The sequence below is a fragment of the Pseudophryne corroboree genome, chromosome 1 (assembly GCF_028390025.1).
Source record: "Pseudophryne corroboree isolate aPseCor3 chromosome 1, aPseCor3.hap2, whole genome shotgun sequence".
NCBI lineage: Eukaryota > Metazoa > Chordata > Amphibia > Anura > Myobatrachidae > Pseudophryne > Pseudophryne corroboree.
This window is the reverse complement of record NC_086444.1, coordinates 979,016,622-979,033,770: the sequence shown is the minus strand read 5'-3', so window position 1 is coordinate 979,033,770 and position 17,149 is coordinate 979,016,622. Positions and strand designations below refer to the sequence as shown.

Below are 17,149 nucleotides of genomic sequence, written 5' to 3'. Positions count from 1 at the left end.
TTCTGCACGGTTTCCAGACGCTTGGAGATGTCGTCTATAAGCGCCGGTCCACAATACATTGCACCCGGATGCAGTGTAAACAGTGCCGAGCCGGGAATATCCCAGATCGGCACTGCGGTACAAAAGGGGTTAGTCTCGAGTCTGACCCGGCTTGGAACCTTGTTCCAAGTCCTAGGTCAGACCTGGGAATTTGCTGTAAAAGGGGGAATTAGATACAATCATATGGGAAATCTAAAAATTTATTTAGTGTGCCTGCAGTAATTCAAATGAGACATTTCACACAGCAACATTTTGCCATGGTGTCCACCAAGTGTTAAACATTTACTTCATGCTTTCCCTTAAGTAGTGGAGAATGTTATTTTAAGGATTATATATTCATGGAGATGTGTGACATGAATCTCTACCAAAATGTCTAATATGACAGCACTCTGCTCTCCCCGTATGAGTCATTACTTCTTAAAATAAAAATAAATAAAAAACAATTCCCAGATGGGTAGAATGTTTAACCTTCTTCACAACAATCTCTAGAGCATAATTGCTGTTCTTATAGTCTATTCTAATATACTGATTAAAATCTTTCAAAAATAAACTACTGCAATATTACAGGTATCAAAGCCTGTAGTACTCAATCAGCACTAACAAGTGCAAAGAGAAGAGGCAACAGTGAAATGCAGAACCGGCAGCAGCTACATGAGAAGTACACTGCATCAAAGATGGAAGGGGGTGAAATGGTAAAGGTTAGAAGCTGCTCTATGTGGCAGGCATTTTAATGCTGTGTAACGGACAAGCCCTCATTAACTACTGTAAGATAACAGTGATCCAAACAAGCAGCAATTACCTTTAACACCCCTTTCACATCGCAATGCCGGGTAGCACCTGGGAATTGGAAACAGGTCCTTCCAGGGTGCGACCCAGCATTGGACCCTTTCACATTGCTTCCCGACCAGGCAGTGGGTTGCCATCGCAGGCGGGGGGCAGAGCTGGCATAGGGGGTGATGACATCATCACTGCACCGCCTCTTTCTATGCTGTGAATGGGTCCTGAGTCGCATCGACCCGGCAACCCGTTCACACTGCACATAACCCTTCTTTATTCCCAGGTTGAATTACCGGATCAGGCGCCCTGGAATTCATCACTGACCCCTTTCACACCGCACAGTGACCCGCGTCGACCCGGCAATAAACCGGGTCGATACTGGGTTATTTGTGCGGTGAGAAAGGGGGTGTTAGTAAACTAGTAAGTGAATACTTTTGAACCTTTTTATGGAAGAATGTGAAATGAAGTGAATATGCACTGGGAAACAATCATTTTGGATGCAGTACTGTAAATGCATGCTTGATTTAAAAACATTTCAAATATTTCCATACACTCGAATAAAGGTATGTACCCAAAAGATATGCAGTGCTACTGAACCTGTACTTCCAGGCACATTAGTTGCAACCAAAAGCTATATAAGTTTTAAAGAGAGGTCCAATTGGGCAATGACAAAATAGTACCAAGAATAATACTTTAATACTAATAATATATTCACTTTTAATTACAATTATTTAAATTTGACACAGACATGCTTATCATTCTTACACAATATTGAACCATCGTTCAGAGTTTCCCAAACTCTGCAATTACAGTCCACATTTTAAGGATATCCATGATTGAGCACAGGTGACTTAATTAGTACCTCAATCAATTTGATTTAACCATTTGGACTCAAGTATGGATATCCTTAAAACCTGGACTGTTATGGCGGAGTTTGGGAAACACTGACTTAATCCTTTGTACCTTACAGGCTGCTTCTCAGCCTTTGGGTTCTAAAGACCTACGGTATGTCAAAAACTGAAACAGTTGCTATGATGATGTGTTGCTATACTCTGAGGATGTATTAAGCACAATTCCATACATAAAGTTACAGGTGACATGTTACAGAGCACTAATAATTATTACTATAGGGATGTAGCAGCCAACAACCACAGTCAGGATGCCATCGGTCACAATACAGACAGAGGCATCCCGACCTTCAGAATCCTGACATAGTCTGTGGATAAGTATAAGGGTAAGACTGTGTGTGGGGGGGGTGGCTTACAGTACTTACCACAATGTGACAGGATTATGACAGTTGCTATTTCGACCGTCGGGACCTGTAATATGGTGTTTAGTTTTTTTTCTGCACAAGTAAGTAAACTGTTGCACTAATATATATTAGGGCTCAACAAATCCCAGGGGCCAGGTTGTCTGGCCCTTAGATTTTGCTGCCTGGCTACTAAATTATGGAGGGAGGAAGCAGATCCTCTTCAGCCCTAGCAGAGATTCATGGGTGTGCCTGTATTGCTGTGGCCATTTCATGCACAGGAGTGCATGTGTTGAGTGTCCAACCCGACCTGCACTGACTGCTGTACCTGTCTGTCCCAGCCTGCGCTGACTGTTGTGCCTATCCATCCCAGCCTGCTGTTTCTCAACTCCGGCTGCATAAAGCTCTACGATAAGAGGGTCTATGAGCAGCCGGAGACTGTGGCTTTGGAGGGGGTAGTGATATGGCCACAGGGCGGGAGCACTGTTTGCCCAAGGAGTGGTTTGCCTGGACGAACCCCCTTAAGTTGTGTTGCTGAGATAGATAGAGAGATATATATATAGTTATGCTGCTAATATCACATTAGTTTTGATGGGTTTTATCATTTGAAAGATCACATTTAACAAAAGTATAACATTTATATATATTTATATATTTTACCTACCAAACAAGCCACATACTGTACAAGATCAATCACAATTGTACAACCCATAGCCTATAGGAAATACTGTAAAAAAATTAACTTAAGTACAGCGTAAAGATATAAAATTCTGATCAAGTTTGACGAATACAAAACCTGTACACTACTGAAAATTGCATTGGGAACAAATGAATTAGGTTACTTAATAAAAAGGACATAGGTAGATAATTTATAGGAAACCTACAGAAACGATTTTCCTTTCAGCAACAATGAAATAAAGAGCACCTCACAAACCTTGGTTGAATGAGTATTTAATACAACGGAAAGATGCAGAAAGTTACTTGGAGGACATTTCTCTATGATTGGAACACGTCTTCTCATGTACAAGAGCAGCAATATGAAAAAGGGGGAGACTTCCTGTGAGAGTTAGTTCAAATACACTGAAAGTACAAAGTGAGAGGAAAAAAACTGCCTGTTCTTCCTTTTAATCTAGTTCAGATGCAGATTGCAGCAGAAGTTAATTAGACCACTGTACAGCATTGTGGTACCTTGAGGGAAGATTGAAAATCACAGATTTTCTATAATATACAAATGATGCACATTTATGGTGTCAAAGTATCCCATTTCATTTGTCGTCTCCATAACAACATGAATGATGGTGGCCATACACTGCAATACTAAAGCCGATATCACGCAAATGGACTCATATTGTAATGTATGAAGGCTACAAAATTATTAACAAAATAAGTCTGCTCATTATAGATATGTTGGCAAATGTGGTGGGAAGGTTACATCAATAGGCCTGTGTGTGTCATCTTCTCACACCATGCTCAGGGGGCAGGGGGCTGGAATAGGACCAGCTTCCCAACCCGTTGCCAAACTGCCTGTAATTCAGCCACTGATAGGGTCACCAGGAGAACAGGCTGCGTGGAAGGACTATCCCATCTGTGGCTGGCATAACGCAACCTGTGGGAGTTACCACATGAATAACAAGGGCAAACAGCTTAACAAAGAAATGTACTATGATTGGCTGGCTGTCAGTATCCCAGCGCCCAGTATAATGGCGCCGGGATCCTGACAGCCAGACAATCATAGTACACCCATTTCAGCAGATAATTAAGGTCCAGTGTTCCAACAGCTACAATGTAAAGTTATCAAGTGGACAAACTGACCTGTGGCACTTTGGTCAGAGATCCAAGGCTTTTCAGGCCTATCCAATGAAATCACAGTATACTTTAATTGGGTAGATCAAATGATCACGTTGGTCAAACACAAAATATGTTAGTGGCCGGCTTATCAAAGTTGATGAGAACTAATTAATTCAGAAAACACTGCCCTTGGTAAAAAAAAAAAAGGACTTTGCTGCGTAATTCTAAGCAGCAAATGTTGGAACGCTAAAGTGTAAGTAATCAATCGCCACTTCCTGCCTTAAAGAAAAAAAACAATGCAAATAAAAACTTAGCAAGAACACAAAGGGCTTGATTCAATTCAGCGCGGATTGAAGAGTCAGGAGGTTGCTCCTGGAGCTATTCAATTCAGTGCACGGTCATCCCTGACTAGAGGATTTCTTCAGAAATACGACAAAAACTAAGGTCCATACTGTTTTGTGCTGCGTGCGGACAAAACAGCTTTGCGGCGGGCATTTTCACGCCTAAACACCCTGTTTAGTCCGTGAGAACCGGCCTTCCCCGACATGACAGCGGGCAGGTTTGAATAGCATAGGAAGCCACTTTCTGACGCTATTCAATCCACACTGAATTGAATCAAGCACAAAGACTGTGTGGAATAGAGGACAGCTGTCTGTATTTACAAATTTTTTATCCTATTAGAAATGACCAGAAACAGGACAAGAAAAATATAATTTCTAAATGTTCATTTCCCATGGACAAACTGACCAATATATGGATTTGTGTGTACATATCTGGGCTTGTGGTTCCGTAGGGGAGTTCCTGAGCAGAATCATGTGAAGGTCCATATGCACACTGATTATTACGCCCACTAGCACTAACAAGCTGCTTCCGATTGGCTGATTGCAGATTCACCATTGAAGCCAATAAGTGCATGTATTACAAGTATATATGTTGTAAATTTGTTTTAGCAAGTTTGTTCTTATTTTCATACACAGATGAGAAAATGAAACCTGCTGTATTCAAGAGTTGTTTATTTTATTCAAACCTGATAGCAAAATACATCTGTCTGTACTAAGAGACATATTTCGATTTTGGTGTAAATGTATCTGTAATCTGTGTGCCTGACGTGTTCCAAACCCAAGGCCTATGCTAATGGTACATACCTGCACACAACCTGCCAGTATTGCACATGCAGTTTTTTTGTGAACAAATTTTACATTTGCAATTTTCAAACATGTTCCAGGCTCAGGATCTACAAGTGTTTTTGTGTCTTAAAATGAAGTATGTGAAAAGAAAACACAAACAAAAAACCCCCATAACTATTAATGAATTTGTGTTTCAATATAAATATTGTCATTCTGCCAGTTTAGAATGTATGATTTTCAGGTGCACTGGCAAGTATATATCACATATTTTTTGCCCATGGTCTTTCTGAGTTTCCACAAACACGTATATTGCAAAACAAGAGTAATGCAAAGTGTTGTACTTTGTACCTACAGCTAGAACTGGAAGCATGTTCTCAGAGGTTACTTTCAGCAAAGTGTTGTATGTACTTACTGAGCATCAAGCATAACGTTCCTCAATCCCGCAGGCTACATCTAACATGTCTGTGGAACAAATATTTGTCAGAAGGTGCCTGCCATGCGCAGATCCATTCATCTACTTTTGGGCTATAAGTATCAGCGTGTTTAATGGTGTTCAATGTATTTCAGACAAATGTAGCCATAGCCAGACATGAATAAGGATAAACTGCCTGGTCTAAATAGCATATCCATGAAGTACTACAGATTGTTTTCAGATATACTAGAATAATGTGTGTCTTCAGGTTAACTGCTGTCACAGCAGATGGCACTGGGGCACAAAGTTAAGTGCAGGAATCCCCTCTGCCCCGTCATGCAGTAATGTGTATCACAGCTGGAGTATAGCTTGTCATTACACACACTGTGTGAGACGCTCTCTGTGCTGATCAATAAGGCAGCTTTTACTATTCTCATCTAGGCCACCTTCTACGCTAAACTTGTCATAGATAATCCAGCAAATGTCTAACTCTTATACGGTGGAAAGTGGAGACTTGTACATAAAGAAAAGAGTACTGTGTATACTGTCACATTCTATCATTTACAACAATCACTGAATAAGTAATTTAAAAAAGTTTATGTGAATGTACACACTAGAAAGGGAAACAGTCAGCAGAAAGCAGTGTTACAATAATTACGTCTTTGTGATTTAGTATATTTTCTTAAATATATACCTATAAAACCACTATATTCCTTTAACTATTATAATATTCGATACCTTAAATATGTAGCATCTTGTATATAGATATATTCAAATGGAACCTGTGGGTATAGTCATGATGTCACCTACTCCCTGCTAGTCATAAAACAATGAGGAAGGATATTCAGTCATCCTCCAGGAAACCCTGCTGGAAGACATTACATTCATTGTTATACATAGCTCGCATGGTATTAATAACCCACCAAACCGGAATGCTGGATTCCACAGGCACAGAGAGTATTCTGTATACTGATGGAACAAAATCTGAACGCTTATTTATTTTATTTTAAGAACCTCTCAGCTTCCCGGATATACTTTTCAGTAGGCACTCAAGCAACCCACCTCAGCACTGATAGCGAGTAAGGGTTAGATGACGGCAATTCTGTGGCAATAACCAGCACATACTATGAAAGGCCACCTTAAACCTGCCCAGCTGCCAGGACACGTATTCTACACTGTAACTTTATTATCACTCTGCAATTGTCAATGATAAAAATCACATCCTCACAGAGGTGTCACTGTTGCTGTCTATGAAGACCGTTTCACTTTTAATTATTATTTACTTTCAAACTGACCTCTACATAGATATTTCTATCATATAATTGAAAATGTATACGCCAGTCTACACTTCACATGCAAAAATGGCAATTCATGCTTCATATTTAACTGGCTATTTAAAAATAATATACACAACATTGTTGATAAATACAGGCAACCAACATAGGCCGCTACAGATGTGTACCATACCATTTTTTTCTAAAATCTAGCCTGGATAAAAGTGTAGGAACCAGACCACCGTCCGCCCATAAAATAAAATAAAAAACTAAAACCCACCCCGGGCAAACCAACCCCCATGGCTACACAACTAAGGGGGTACCCCCAGGCAAATTAACCCCTCCGCAGCGATAATGCAGTACCAACAGGCAAACAACCCTCCCATGGCCACATTAATGAACAGCAAACCCTTCTGGCAATCACCTCGGCCACACAACTAAGGTGGTACCGCCAGGCAAAGCACCCATACGCAGCCACTCGGTGCAGACAATACCCCCCATGAACACACTACCCCCTCCAAAGCCACAGTCCCCGACCACACACACAGACCCTCTTACCGGAGAGAGCTCTACGCAGCTGGAGTTTGGAGACAGCGCAGACTGGGATGGACAGGAGGTGTCACCATAGGCTGGGACGAACAGGTACAGCAGTCAGAGCAGGCCAGGATGGTGATTTATCACACCGACTCCTGTGCATGAAATGGCTGCCGCAATACAGGCACTCCCATGAATCTCCGCTGATGGGGATATGCTACCTCCCCTCCCTGCCTAATCTGGTTGACGGAAGAAAAATCTAGAGGCCATGGCGACCTGGTTCCCGGGATTTCTCGAGCTCTGCCTTATACACTATTGCTGCAGTAAACGCCAAACAGACTTTCATGGCCACGCTAGGTCCTGTGCGACACTGCTGGTGCCAGGCATATTTTTTGGACCTTTTTGCAATGCGACTAGGACGCACCAGGAGACTGCACTGATTAATTTGATAAGCGACACTTGTATATCTGTCTGAATGTGTAGCGGCAACAGCTGTGGCTTTTCTCCCCACTAAATTCCATTGTAATTGTATACAGCCTCAGGCACACACGTATATACAAGGGTTGCATATCACATTGACAAGTGCATACTCCTAGTGCATCATAGTCCCACTGCAAAGCAATTTAAGATAGGTACACACTATACAATCATTGGGTTGATTTGCCAACAATTGGAAAAACGACCAAAGTTATTGTATAGTGTGTACGAACGATCGTATCTGCGTTTCACCGATAATTCTGGAAAATCTTGTCCACACATACGAACAATCAATTATCCGGTCTATCGTCCCAAACCAAAAATATCTGCCACAATCTTCCGCTATCTAGCAGTATGTGTGCACTCTCAAAGATCTGCCCTTATTTCCTATTAGGGAGGCCAATCCCAGGCCTTTTTTTCAATCTTGTGTATCGGGATTGAAAAATGATCAATCCCAGGATTCCTGGGATACGCGGGATTGGGTTGAATATTTAAAAATTAAATGTTCATTGCGCCCTCCCCCTTCCCTCACCCACTCAGTCCACAGAACTACACCATCCTCTGGGAGCGCGGTCAGGTTCACTTGCTGCAGGCAGTGAAATGCGACCCGGGCAGCGCGGGTTGCTGGCGTCAGACTGCGCAGCGTGCCCTCTGCCTTCAAGTCACACTGCACAGTGCGCACAGCTGGGGGCAGAGGGAGCTGGGAGGAGGGAACTGGGCAGCGTCTGAGCCTCCTGAGGACGCTCAACGCTGCCTGGCATTGAAAAAACAAGGTGGCTTTCAAATCCCGAAATCCCCAGGATTGGAAACTGAAAAATGTGTGTGATGTGGCAGAAAATTGGAAACTGAAAAATAAAATCTTCAAAGTGTGTAGCTCAGATATTGGTGCCTACAATTTCCCTACAAATTGTCCGATTGTCGGGCCGACCCAAAAAAATCTGACCAAGTGTACCTATCTTAAAGACACATTTCTGGGACATCTGCCTCTAGCAGAGTCAGGCGGGACCTGGTGGCTCTCTGGCACAGCATGGCATATGGAGGCGAGGTGTATGAAGACGAGTACTTTAAAAGTTACTGATTTCAACTTTCCATAAAGGCCTTAAGCATAAACACAAGCGGTTAATAAAAACAATAAAATAAGATGTAAATGAGATAATTCATGTATAGGAAAAGATTTTCAAATGTTTGTGCTTCCCAGAACATTTTTTTTTTCGTATTAACAATAAACTCTATAACAGAGTAATGCAATTAATATTACCAAGCTTTTTGTTGTGTTTCTATCCAGGTGGCATCCACAGCACATCAAAAGATTGTTACATAAAAGGAGATCTGTGCTGTTACATAGGCTGGAAAAACCTGACGTGTTTGTTCAATGACCTAATCAAAGTTTGGCACGAGTCGCTGTCTTCTACTGGCAACATGGGAGTTAAGGGCAGAAAACACAGAAGGCTCCTTTTAAGCAGCCTAAGAGACTTCAAACTCAATTAACTCATCACAACATTTAGGCAACTTTTAAGCGGGACAGACAGGAGACAGTCCAACAGGCTGCTGCAGATTGTGATGACTGTTTGACAGTACACAGAGAGTAAGCATGTGGTTAAGAAGGCATACCAAACGCTAATCTACAGCGCTGTCAACATCATTTTCAAACACGATCACTATGGAAAAGTCTTCAAGAAAAAGAGCTTTCCAATCGTCTATTCTGCATACTATTCCTGTTACGCCATAAAACATCAATGATCCCAGAATCTTCAAAGAGAGGAAATGCCTCAATATTTTATGAGAACACTATAGGGAGAATTCAGACAATTTCAAAGTTTATGAATGGAGTGGTCGCCCCCACCTTTAGATAAAGTGAGAGAACATTATACAGAGCTGGTAGTAGTAAACAGCTTGCATTGTTTTGTTCTGTACTGCTGAAGCTTATAGTACAGGAGACCTCTCCCCACACAGCTACCACACCAATACAACACATTCTTAAACAGGTTTATTCATAAAGAGTTTGTCACAACACACAAATAAGTAGCATGCATTATAAAGATAATTCTTTAATTCATGTTAAAGCTAGAAAAGGGAGTAGAGTTTTATATGGAGCAAGAACCTCAATGTAGTCTCATGCTCTCTCATATAAACCAAAGTATAAACCCCACAGACTAACATCGGAGTCACCAGATAGTCATCACAACTTGTTAGAGTAATAGGCCATTGGTGGCTCACCAGTCATTTCCTACAACTCTGATAGATGGGAAACCATTCCAGTGTGTGCAGTGGAGTTTATTGGTCATTGAGCCATTTGTTGGAGCCCATAAATTAATTAGGTAGGTTACAATATTCAACATACACAAACATCCAGAATGGGAATACATGTAACACTTGAGCCAGATGTTTCCAAATGCGTCCTCAAGTCTAGTGGAAGCTAGGGGATAAATTTACTAAAGCTTCTAAAACAGAGAATTGGTGATGTTGCCCATAGCAACCAATCAGATGCTGTCTATCATTTCACTATTGCCTTTTAGAAAATGATAGACAACATCTGATTGGTAGCCATAGGCATCATCATCAATTTTCTGTTTCAGAAGCATTAGTAAATTTTACCCCTAGAAGAAACCATTATTGAGTACATACCTTCATATTACTTAGTTAAATATATAGTTCTATTAAAATTAAATCTACATTTTCTGGCCAACCCATGTAATATTTCACATACTGTATGTGTTTTCAGTCTCTCTCACTGTCAACTGTTCTTGTCCTCATTTGCTCTTATTTATTTTCTATTTAATTAGAAACATGTATGTACTGTATGTTCCGTGCAACAAGTGCTGCTATGTAAAAGGATGGCAGGACAAAACAATGCAGGGTTGAGTGGGATGTTCCTCACAGAGGGTGACACTGTGGTTTTATTCTAACTGGGTTCATTAATATTCTATCAAGGGTTTCAATACGCTGAAAACCTTTTCAGCTCTGAATCCATGGGTTTGGCCAACTACTTTTTCAGAATGATTTTTAATGCAGTGTTCTAAGGAAAGAGGGCAAGAGCAGCTTGAGTACATGACCCATCTGCTAGTGTCCCATTTGCAAGACAGTGCAGCTTTTGCCTGCTTCGCTCTCTATTCTGCTGGGCAGCTGTATGGTAATGAGTGCAAGCAGCTGAAAAATACTGCACAGTAAGAAAGCTGGGGTGAGACGGGCACGTCGCCTTTAATCAAAGTGGCACAAACGTCCCAGATTAGCTACTGAAAAGAAGGGTCTCAGAACTGCATGAATAGGCAGTGGTAGGTGGAAAAGAAGACAGTGGGAACTTTTTATGACACAATTTAATTTTAAAGTTGAACTTAATACAATACGATGCACTGGTTTTTAAGCCAATACAATATTTTTAGGTTAAAAAGCAAACTTTTTTTTTTTTTAAAATATGGAAATCTGTAAAATGAAAAATGTGAGTAAATAAAAAAAAAAAAACCTTGACTAATTCACACTACATAAACCAAACTTGCATATATATTGGTATGACATCATGTTTTAAGCAGATCAACCCATATTGATGAGGATGTGTTGTATCGGTATCCAGTCTCTAGGTCGACCACTATTGGTCGACAGTAACTAGGTCGACAGGTCAAAGGGTCGACTGAGTTTTTCACAATTTTTTTTTTAAACTTTTTCATACTTAACGATCCACGTGGACTACGATTGGGAATAGTAACTTTTCCCGAATCATAGCGAGCAAACACGGTGCACTGATTGGGGTTCCCGGTTACTGTATGGTGAAAACGACACTGTCACAACTGAGGGCCTGAGCTGACGGGAGGCAGCCTCAGTTGTAGGGGCTGAGATGTAACGGAACCTGGGAGGTTGTATCAGACCCCTAGACATGTAAGTAACATGTAGAATAACTGCCCGAAGGCGTGACCACGACAACCAGGATAAAAGTCAATGATGTTTATTATGACAAACTCCGTAACACAGCAGCAGTAAAAAGAAACATAAAAGTCAACAGAGGATAAATACAATTCCTGGGTACTACAGGGTGGCAAGGGCCACAGGCACTGGTAGTGTGAGACAGTTCTAATAATCTTCTAGTTGGAAAGTCCTTACCAGGCCTGACTGTAGCAATGGAGAGAACCCAGGATCGTACCAGCTGATGTTCCAGGAAAGGCTGGGCTGCTGAAGGTAAAACGGCTGCTGTGGATACTGGCTGGAACCAGACTGTTGTTGGTACGGAGTGGATACTGGCTGGAACCAGTTAAATAATAAACGAACTTGAGAGCGATGAAATAATAATGAAGTTTGGAGTTTGAGAGCGGTGAAATAATAATACCGGTGGAGAGTGGTAAACTGCAGAAAAGGACACCGGCCCTTTAAGAGAAGCTATACACTGCTGGAAGCTGGGCTGGAAGTAGGTGATTGTTTGAGAGCGGTGAAATAATAATACCGGTGGAGAGTGGTAAACTGCAGAAAGGACACCGGCCCTTTAAGAGAAGCTGTACACTGCTGGAAGCTGAGCTGGAAGCAGGTGATTGTTGTAGCTGGAAACAGGTGAGTCCAGAATGGATCGGAGAGTCAGGCTACACCGCAGATGGAATGCTGGTGCGGGTCTCTATAGCAGAAGTCTGGAGACAGGAGCTGGAACCTGGAAGACAACCACAGGAGAGAGACAAACTGGAACTAGGTTAGACAACCAAAGCACTGACGCCTTCCTTGCTCAGGCACAGCATACTTATACCTGCAGCAAGGAAGGGGTTGGCTAGGCAATTATGCAAATCAACAATACAGACAGCAGATTGGTGGAAATAATCAGATGACAAAATCCAAGATGGCTGCGCCCATGCAGACACTTGGAGGGAAGTTTGGTTTGTAATCCATGTGAGAGTTGAAACAGTAATGGCGACGCCGGCCACAGGAGACAGGAGACGCCAGACTGACAAGCGCACATTTAACCACGCGGGCACAGCGGAGGCCGCGGCTGATGAAATCACCACTCTGACATTCTGCATGTGGAAACTCAGGAACAACGGGATCCGGTCCTGGAACGCTGAGCCAGCCTTAGGAGGCATCTGAAGGGTAAGTAATGGCGTCCAGATACCCGGATCGTGACAGCACCCCCCCCTTTAGGAGTGGCCCCAGGACACTTCTTAGGCTTTAAAGGAAACTTTGCGTGGAAATTTCGGACCAAGGCAGGAGCATGGACGTCTGAGGCATTGGTCCAAGAGCGTTCTTCAGGACCATAGCCCTTCCAGTCAATGAGGTATTGTAACTGACCGTAACGGAAACGTGAGTCCAAAATCTTGGCCACCTCGTACTCGACTCCCCGTTGAGTCTGAACTTTGGGAGCTGGAGGAAGTGCGGAATGAAACCGATTCAGGATCAGCGGTTTCAACAAAGAAACATGAAATGTCCTGGGTATTTTCAAGAAGGATGGTAACTGTAACCTGTAGGCAACAGGATTGATGACTTGTTCAATCTTGAAGGGTCCGATGTAGCGAGGTGCAAATTTCATGCTGGGAACTCTCAACCTCAAATTCTTCGTGGACAGCCACACACGATCACCCACCTTGAGAGCAGGAACCGCTCTACGCTTCCTATCGGCAAACTTCTTATACCTGAATGAGGCTTTAAGCAGGGCTGCGCGGACGTTCCTCCAGTTATTTGAAAACTGACGCAAGGTGACATCCACTGCTGGAACAGAAGTTGCGGGAAGCGGTTGGAATTCTGGGACTTTAGGGTGGAATCCATAATTAATGAAGAATGGTGTAGAAGAAGATGAGGAATGGTATTGATTGTTGTGGCTGAACTCGGCCCAAGGAAGGAGTTGAACCCAGTCATCTTGAGAGGAAGACACATATATACGGAGGAAGGCCTCCAAGTCCTGATTCACCCTCTCGGTTTGACCATTGGTCTGAGGATGGTAAGCCGTGGAAAACTTTAACTTGACTTGGAGGGCTTGACACAAACTTCGCCAAAATTTGGCTACAAATTGTACTCCACGATCCGAGATGATTTCTTCAGGAAGACCGTGAAGTCGGAAGATCTCTTGTATAAACACTTGAGCCAACTTGGAAGCTGACGGAAGACCGGTGAGAGGGATGAAATGTGCCATCTTGGTGAACCGGTCAACTACCACCCAGATGGTATTAAACTTGTTGCAGATAGGTAGATCGGAAACAAAGTCCATCGACAAATGGGTCCAAGGTCGACGGGGAACAGATAATGGAACCAGTTGCCCCGCAGGCGACTGGCGGGAGACTTTGTGTTGGGCACACTTTGGGCAGGAGGCAATAAATTCCATAACGTCCTTCTTCAGAGTTGGCCACCAGTAGGACCTAGAAATAAATTCAAGGGTTTTCTGAATGCCTGTATGTCCAGCAAAACGGGAAGCATGGGCCCAATGCATGAGCTTCTTCCTTAGAACTGGCTTAACAAAACTTTTCCCTGGTGGAGGCGTAGAGTCCATCCCTACCGTGGAGAATGCCAACGGATTAATAATAGGATGCTTGTCTGCAGACTCGGACTCATTTTCTTGCTCCCATGAGCGGGAAAGGGCATCGGCCTTACGATTCTGAGAACCCGGACAGAACTGGAGTTTAAAGTCAAACCTAGAGAAGAAAAGTGCCCATCTGGCCTGACGAGGATTCAGACATTGTGCGCCTTTGAGATATAAAAGATTTTTGTGGTCGGTAAGTATGGTGATTGAGTGGGAAGCTCCCTCCAACAGGTATCTCCACTCCTCCAGAGCGAGCTTGATGGCTAGCAACTCCTGATCGCCAATGGCATAGTTGCGCTCAGCTGGGGAGAACTTCCGGGAGAAGAAACTGCAAGGATGTAGATGTCCATCTTTGGCCCTCTGGGATAACACTGCTCCTACTCCAACGGAGGAGGCATCTACCTCTAAGATAAAAGGAGAGTCGGTGTCGGGCTGTTTCAGAACTGGTGCAGAGATGAACCGTTGCTTCAGAAGGTGAAAGGCCTGTGTAGCTTCCTCGGACCACTTGGACGGATTAGCACCTTTCTTGGTTAATGCAGTGATAGGCGCCACGATGGTGGAAAAGTCTCGTATAAATTTTCTATAATAATTGGCGAACCCTAAGAACCTCTGGACCCCTTTGAGGCTTAAGGGTATAGGCCAATTCTGGATTGCTTGGAGTTTCTCAGGATCCATCTCTAGTCCGGAACCGGACACAATGTAACCTAGAAACGGAATGGTTTTAACTTCAAACACACACTTCTCCAATTTACAATAGAGGTGATTGACACGGAGACGGGAAAGAACCTCTTTTACCCAGAAACGATGATCTTCGAGATTATTAGCAAAGATGAGGATGTCGTCTAGATAAACCACGACATGGCGGTACAAGATGTCCCTGAAAATCTCATTCACGAAGTGCTGGAAGACTGCTGGAGCGTTGCTCAATCCGAAGGGCATGACGAGGTACTCATAATGTCCGTCACGGGTGTTAAAGGCGGTCTTCCACTCGTCACCCTCACGGATTCGGATGAGATTGTAGGCACCCCTCAAGTCCAGCTTTGTGAAAATAGTTGCACCACTAACTCTATCAAAGAGCTCGGTAATCAGGGGTAAAGGGTATCGGTTCTTGACGGTAATGTCGTTCAGACCTCTGTAGTCGATGCACGGACGCAGACCACCGTCTTTCTTCTTAACGAAGAAGAAGCCTGCGCCGGCTGGAGAAGAAGATGGTCGGATGAAACCCTTCGCCAGGTTCTCTTTGATGTACTCTTCCATGGAGTGTGTCTCAGGCAAAGACAACGGATAAGTTCGGCCTCGCGGTGGAACCTTCCCTGGAATGAGGTCGATTGGGCAGTCCCATTCTCTATGAGGAGGAAGGATATCAGCAGAGGCTTTACTGAACACGTCCGTGAAGTCTTGATATGGAGGAGGCGGAACATCAGATGACCTGGGGAAGGAAGAACAAACAGGAAGAACTTTGGCTAAACAAGTCTCAGCACAGGAGGGACCCCATGCCAGTATTTGCGTAGTCGTCCAGTCAATTGATGGGTTGTGGAGACGGAGCCATGGAAGGCCTAAAACCACTGGATGTGTGGCTCTTGGAATCACTAAAAAAGAAATATACTCAGAATGAAGAACTCCCACTCTCAGACGAACTGGAAGAGTCCTTAAGGAAATGACTGCGTCAAAAATCTTGCTGCCATCCACGGCAGTCAAAGAGATGGACGAGGACAGTTTCTCGGTGGGTAGGGACCACCTTTTAACATAAGCTTCGGTTATGAAATTCCCAGCTGCTCCGGAATCAAGGAGGGCAATGACGTTCCTGTAACGTTGAGCAATTTGGAGCGACACTGGGAGGTTACAGTCATGAGGAGATGGAGAGGAGATCATTACTCCTAGCCGGCCCTCTCCTTGGCGAGCTAGGATCTGGAGTTTCCCGGACGTTTGGGACAGGCATTGATAGTGTGCGACGGAGCTGCACAGTAGAGACAGAGAGACTCAGAGAGACGTCTTCGGCGCTCAGCGGGAGATAGACGGGAACGACTAATTTGCATAGGCTCATCCTTGGATGGAGATGGTTGACGAGGAGGAGGAGCAGAAGATTTAGGAGTAGATGATCTTCCTCGCTCGGTTGCTCTCTCTCTGAAACGTAGATCAACCTTCGTGCAAAGAGAAATTAGCTCATCCAACTTAGAGGGCAAGTCTCTGGTAGCTAACTCATCCTTGATGCGTTCTGATAAGCCATGCCAGAATGCAGCATACAGGGCCTCGTCGTTCCATGCCAGTTCGGATGCCAGGATTTTAAACTGTATAAGATACTGTCCCACAGTACGTGTTCCCTGGCGTAAACGGAGAATCTCAGATGAAGCAGATGTTATCCGGCCTGGCTCGTCGAAGATGCGCCTGAATGTAGCTACAAAGTCAGTATAGGAGGATAGCAGGGGATCAGACTTCTCCCATAAAGGTGATGCCCAGTCAAGGGCTGAGCCACTGAGAAGGGAGATGATATAGGCAATTTTGGTACGGTCACTGAAGAAATTGCCAGGTAGAAGCTCAAAGTGGATTTCACATTGATTGAGAAATCCCCTGCAGAACCTTGGAGATCCATCAAATTTTGCTGGCGTTGGAAGATGAAGATGTGGACTGGAAATGGGTAAGGTGGGTGGGGTTACAGCTGGTGTTACTGTAGTGGACGCACCGGACGTGCCAGGTCCACGGAGGGTCGTTTGAATCCCATCCAGCCGTGTAGAGAGATCCTGGAGACAGCGGATGATGTGGCCCTGTGCAGCCTCCTGATGTTCAAGTCGGGCTGCCAGTTCTTGCATCGGCCTGGCCGCTTGATCCTGGTCTCCGGCTGGATTCATTAGGTCAGTGCTTACTGTCACAACTGAGGGCCTGAGCTGACGGGAGGCAGCCTCAGTTGTAGGGGCTGAGATGTAACGGAACCTGGGAGGTTGTATCAGACCCCTAGACATGTAAGTAACATGTAGAATAACTGCCCGAAGGCGTGAC

General features: G+C 43.8%; 1 protein-coding gene across 6 annotated transcripts in view; it reads right to left on the bottom strand.

Moving 5' to 3' along the window:
* Nucleotides 1–17,149, bottom strand: part of FBXW7 (F-box and WD repeat domain containing 7) — a 382,444-nt gene that overhangs the window by 66,904 nt on the left and 298,391 nt on the right. The window contains exon 4 of one of the 6 annotated variants that reach the window (XM_063920552.1): nucleotides 6,158–6,260. The exons of the other annotated variants lie outside the window; for them this stretch is intronic. Within the exon in view, the coding sequence (XP_063776622.1) occupies nucleotides 6,237–6,260 (24 nt within the window). The 3' untranslated portion in view covers nucleotides 6,158–6,236. Of the gene's footprint in view, nucleotides 1–6,157; nucleotides 6,261–17,149 lie in introns of those variants that run through there. 6 annotated transcript variants of the gene reach the window in all.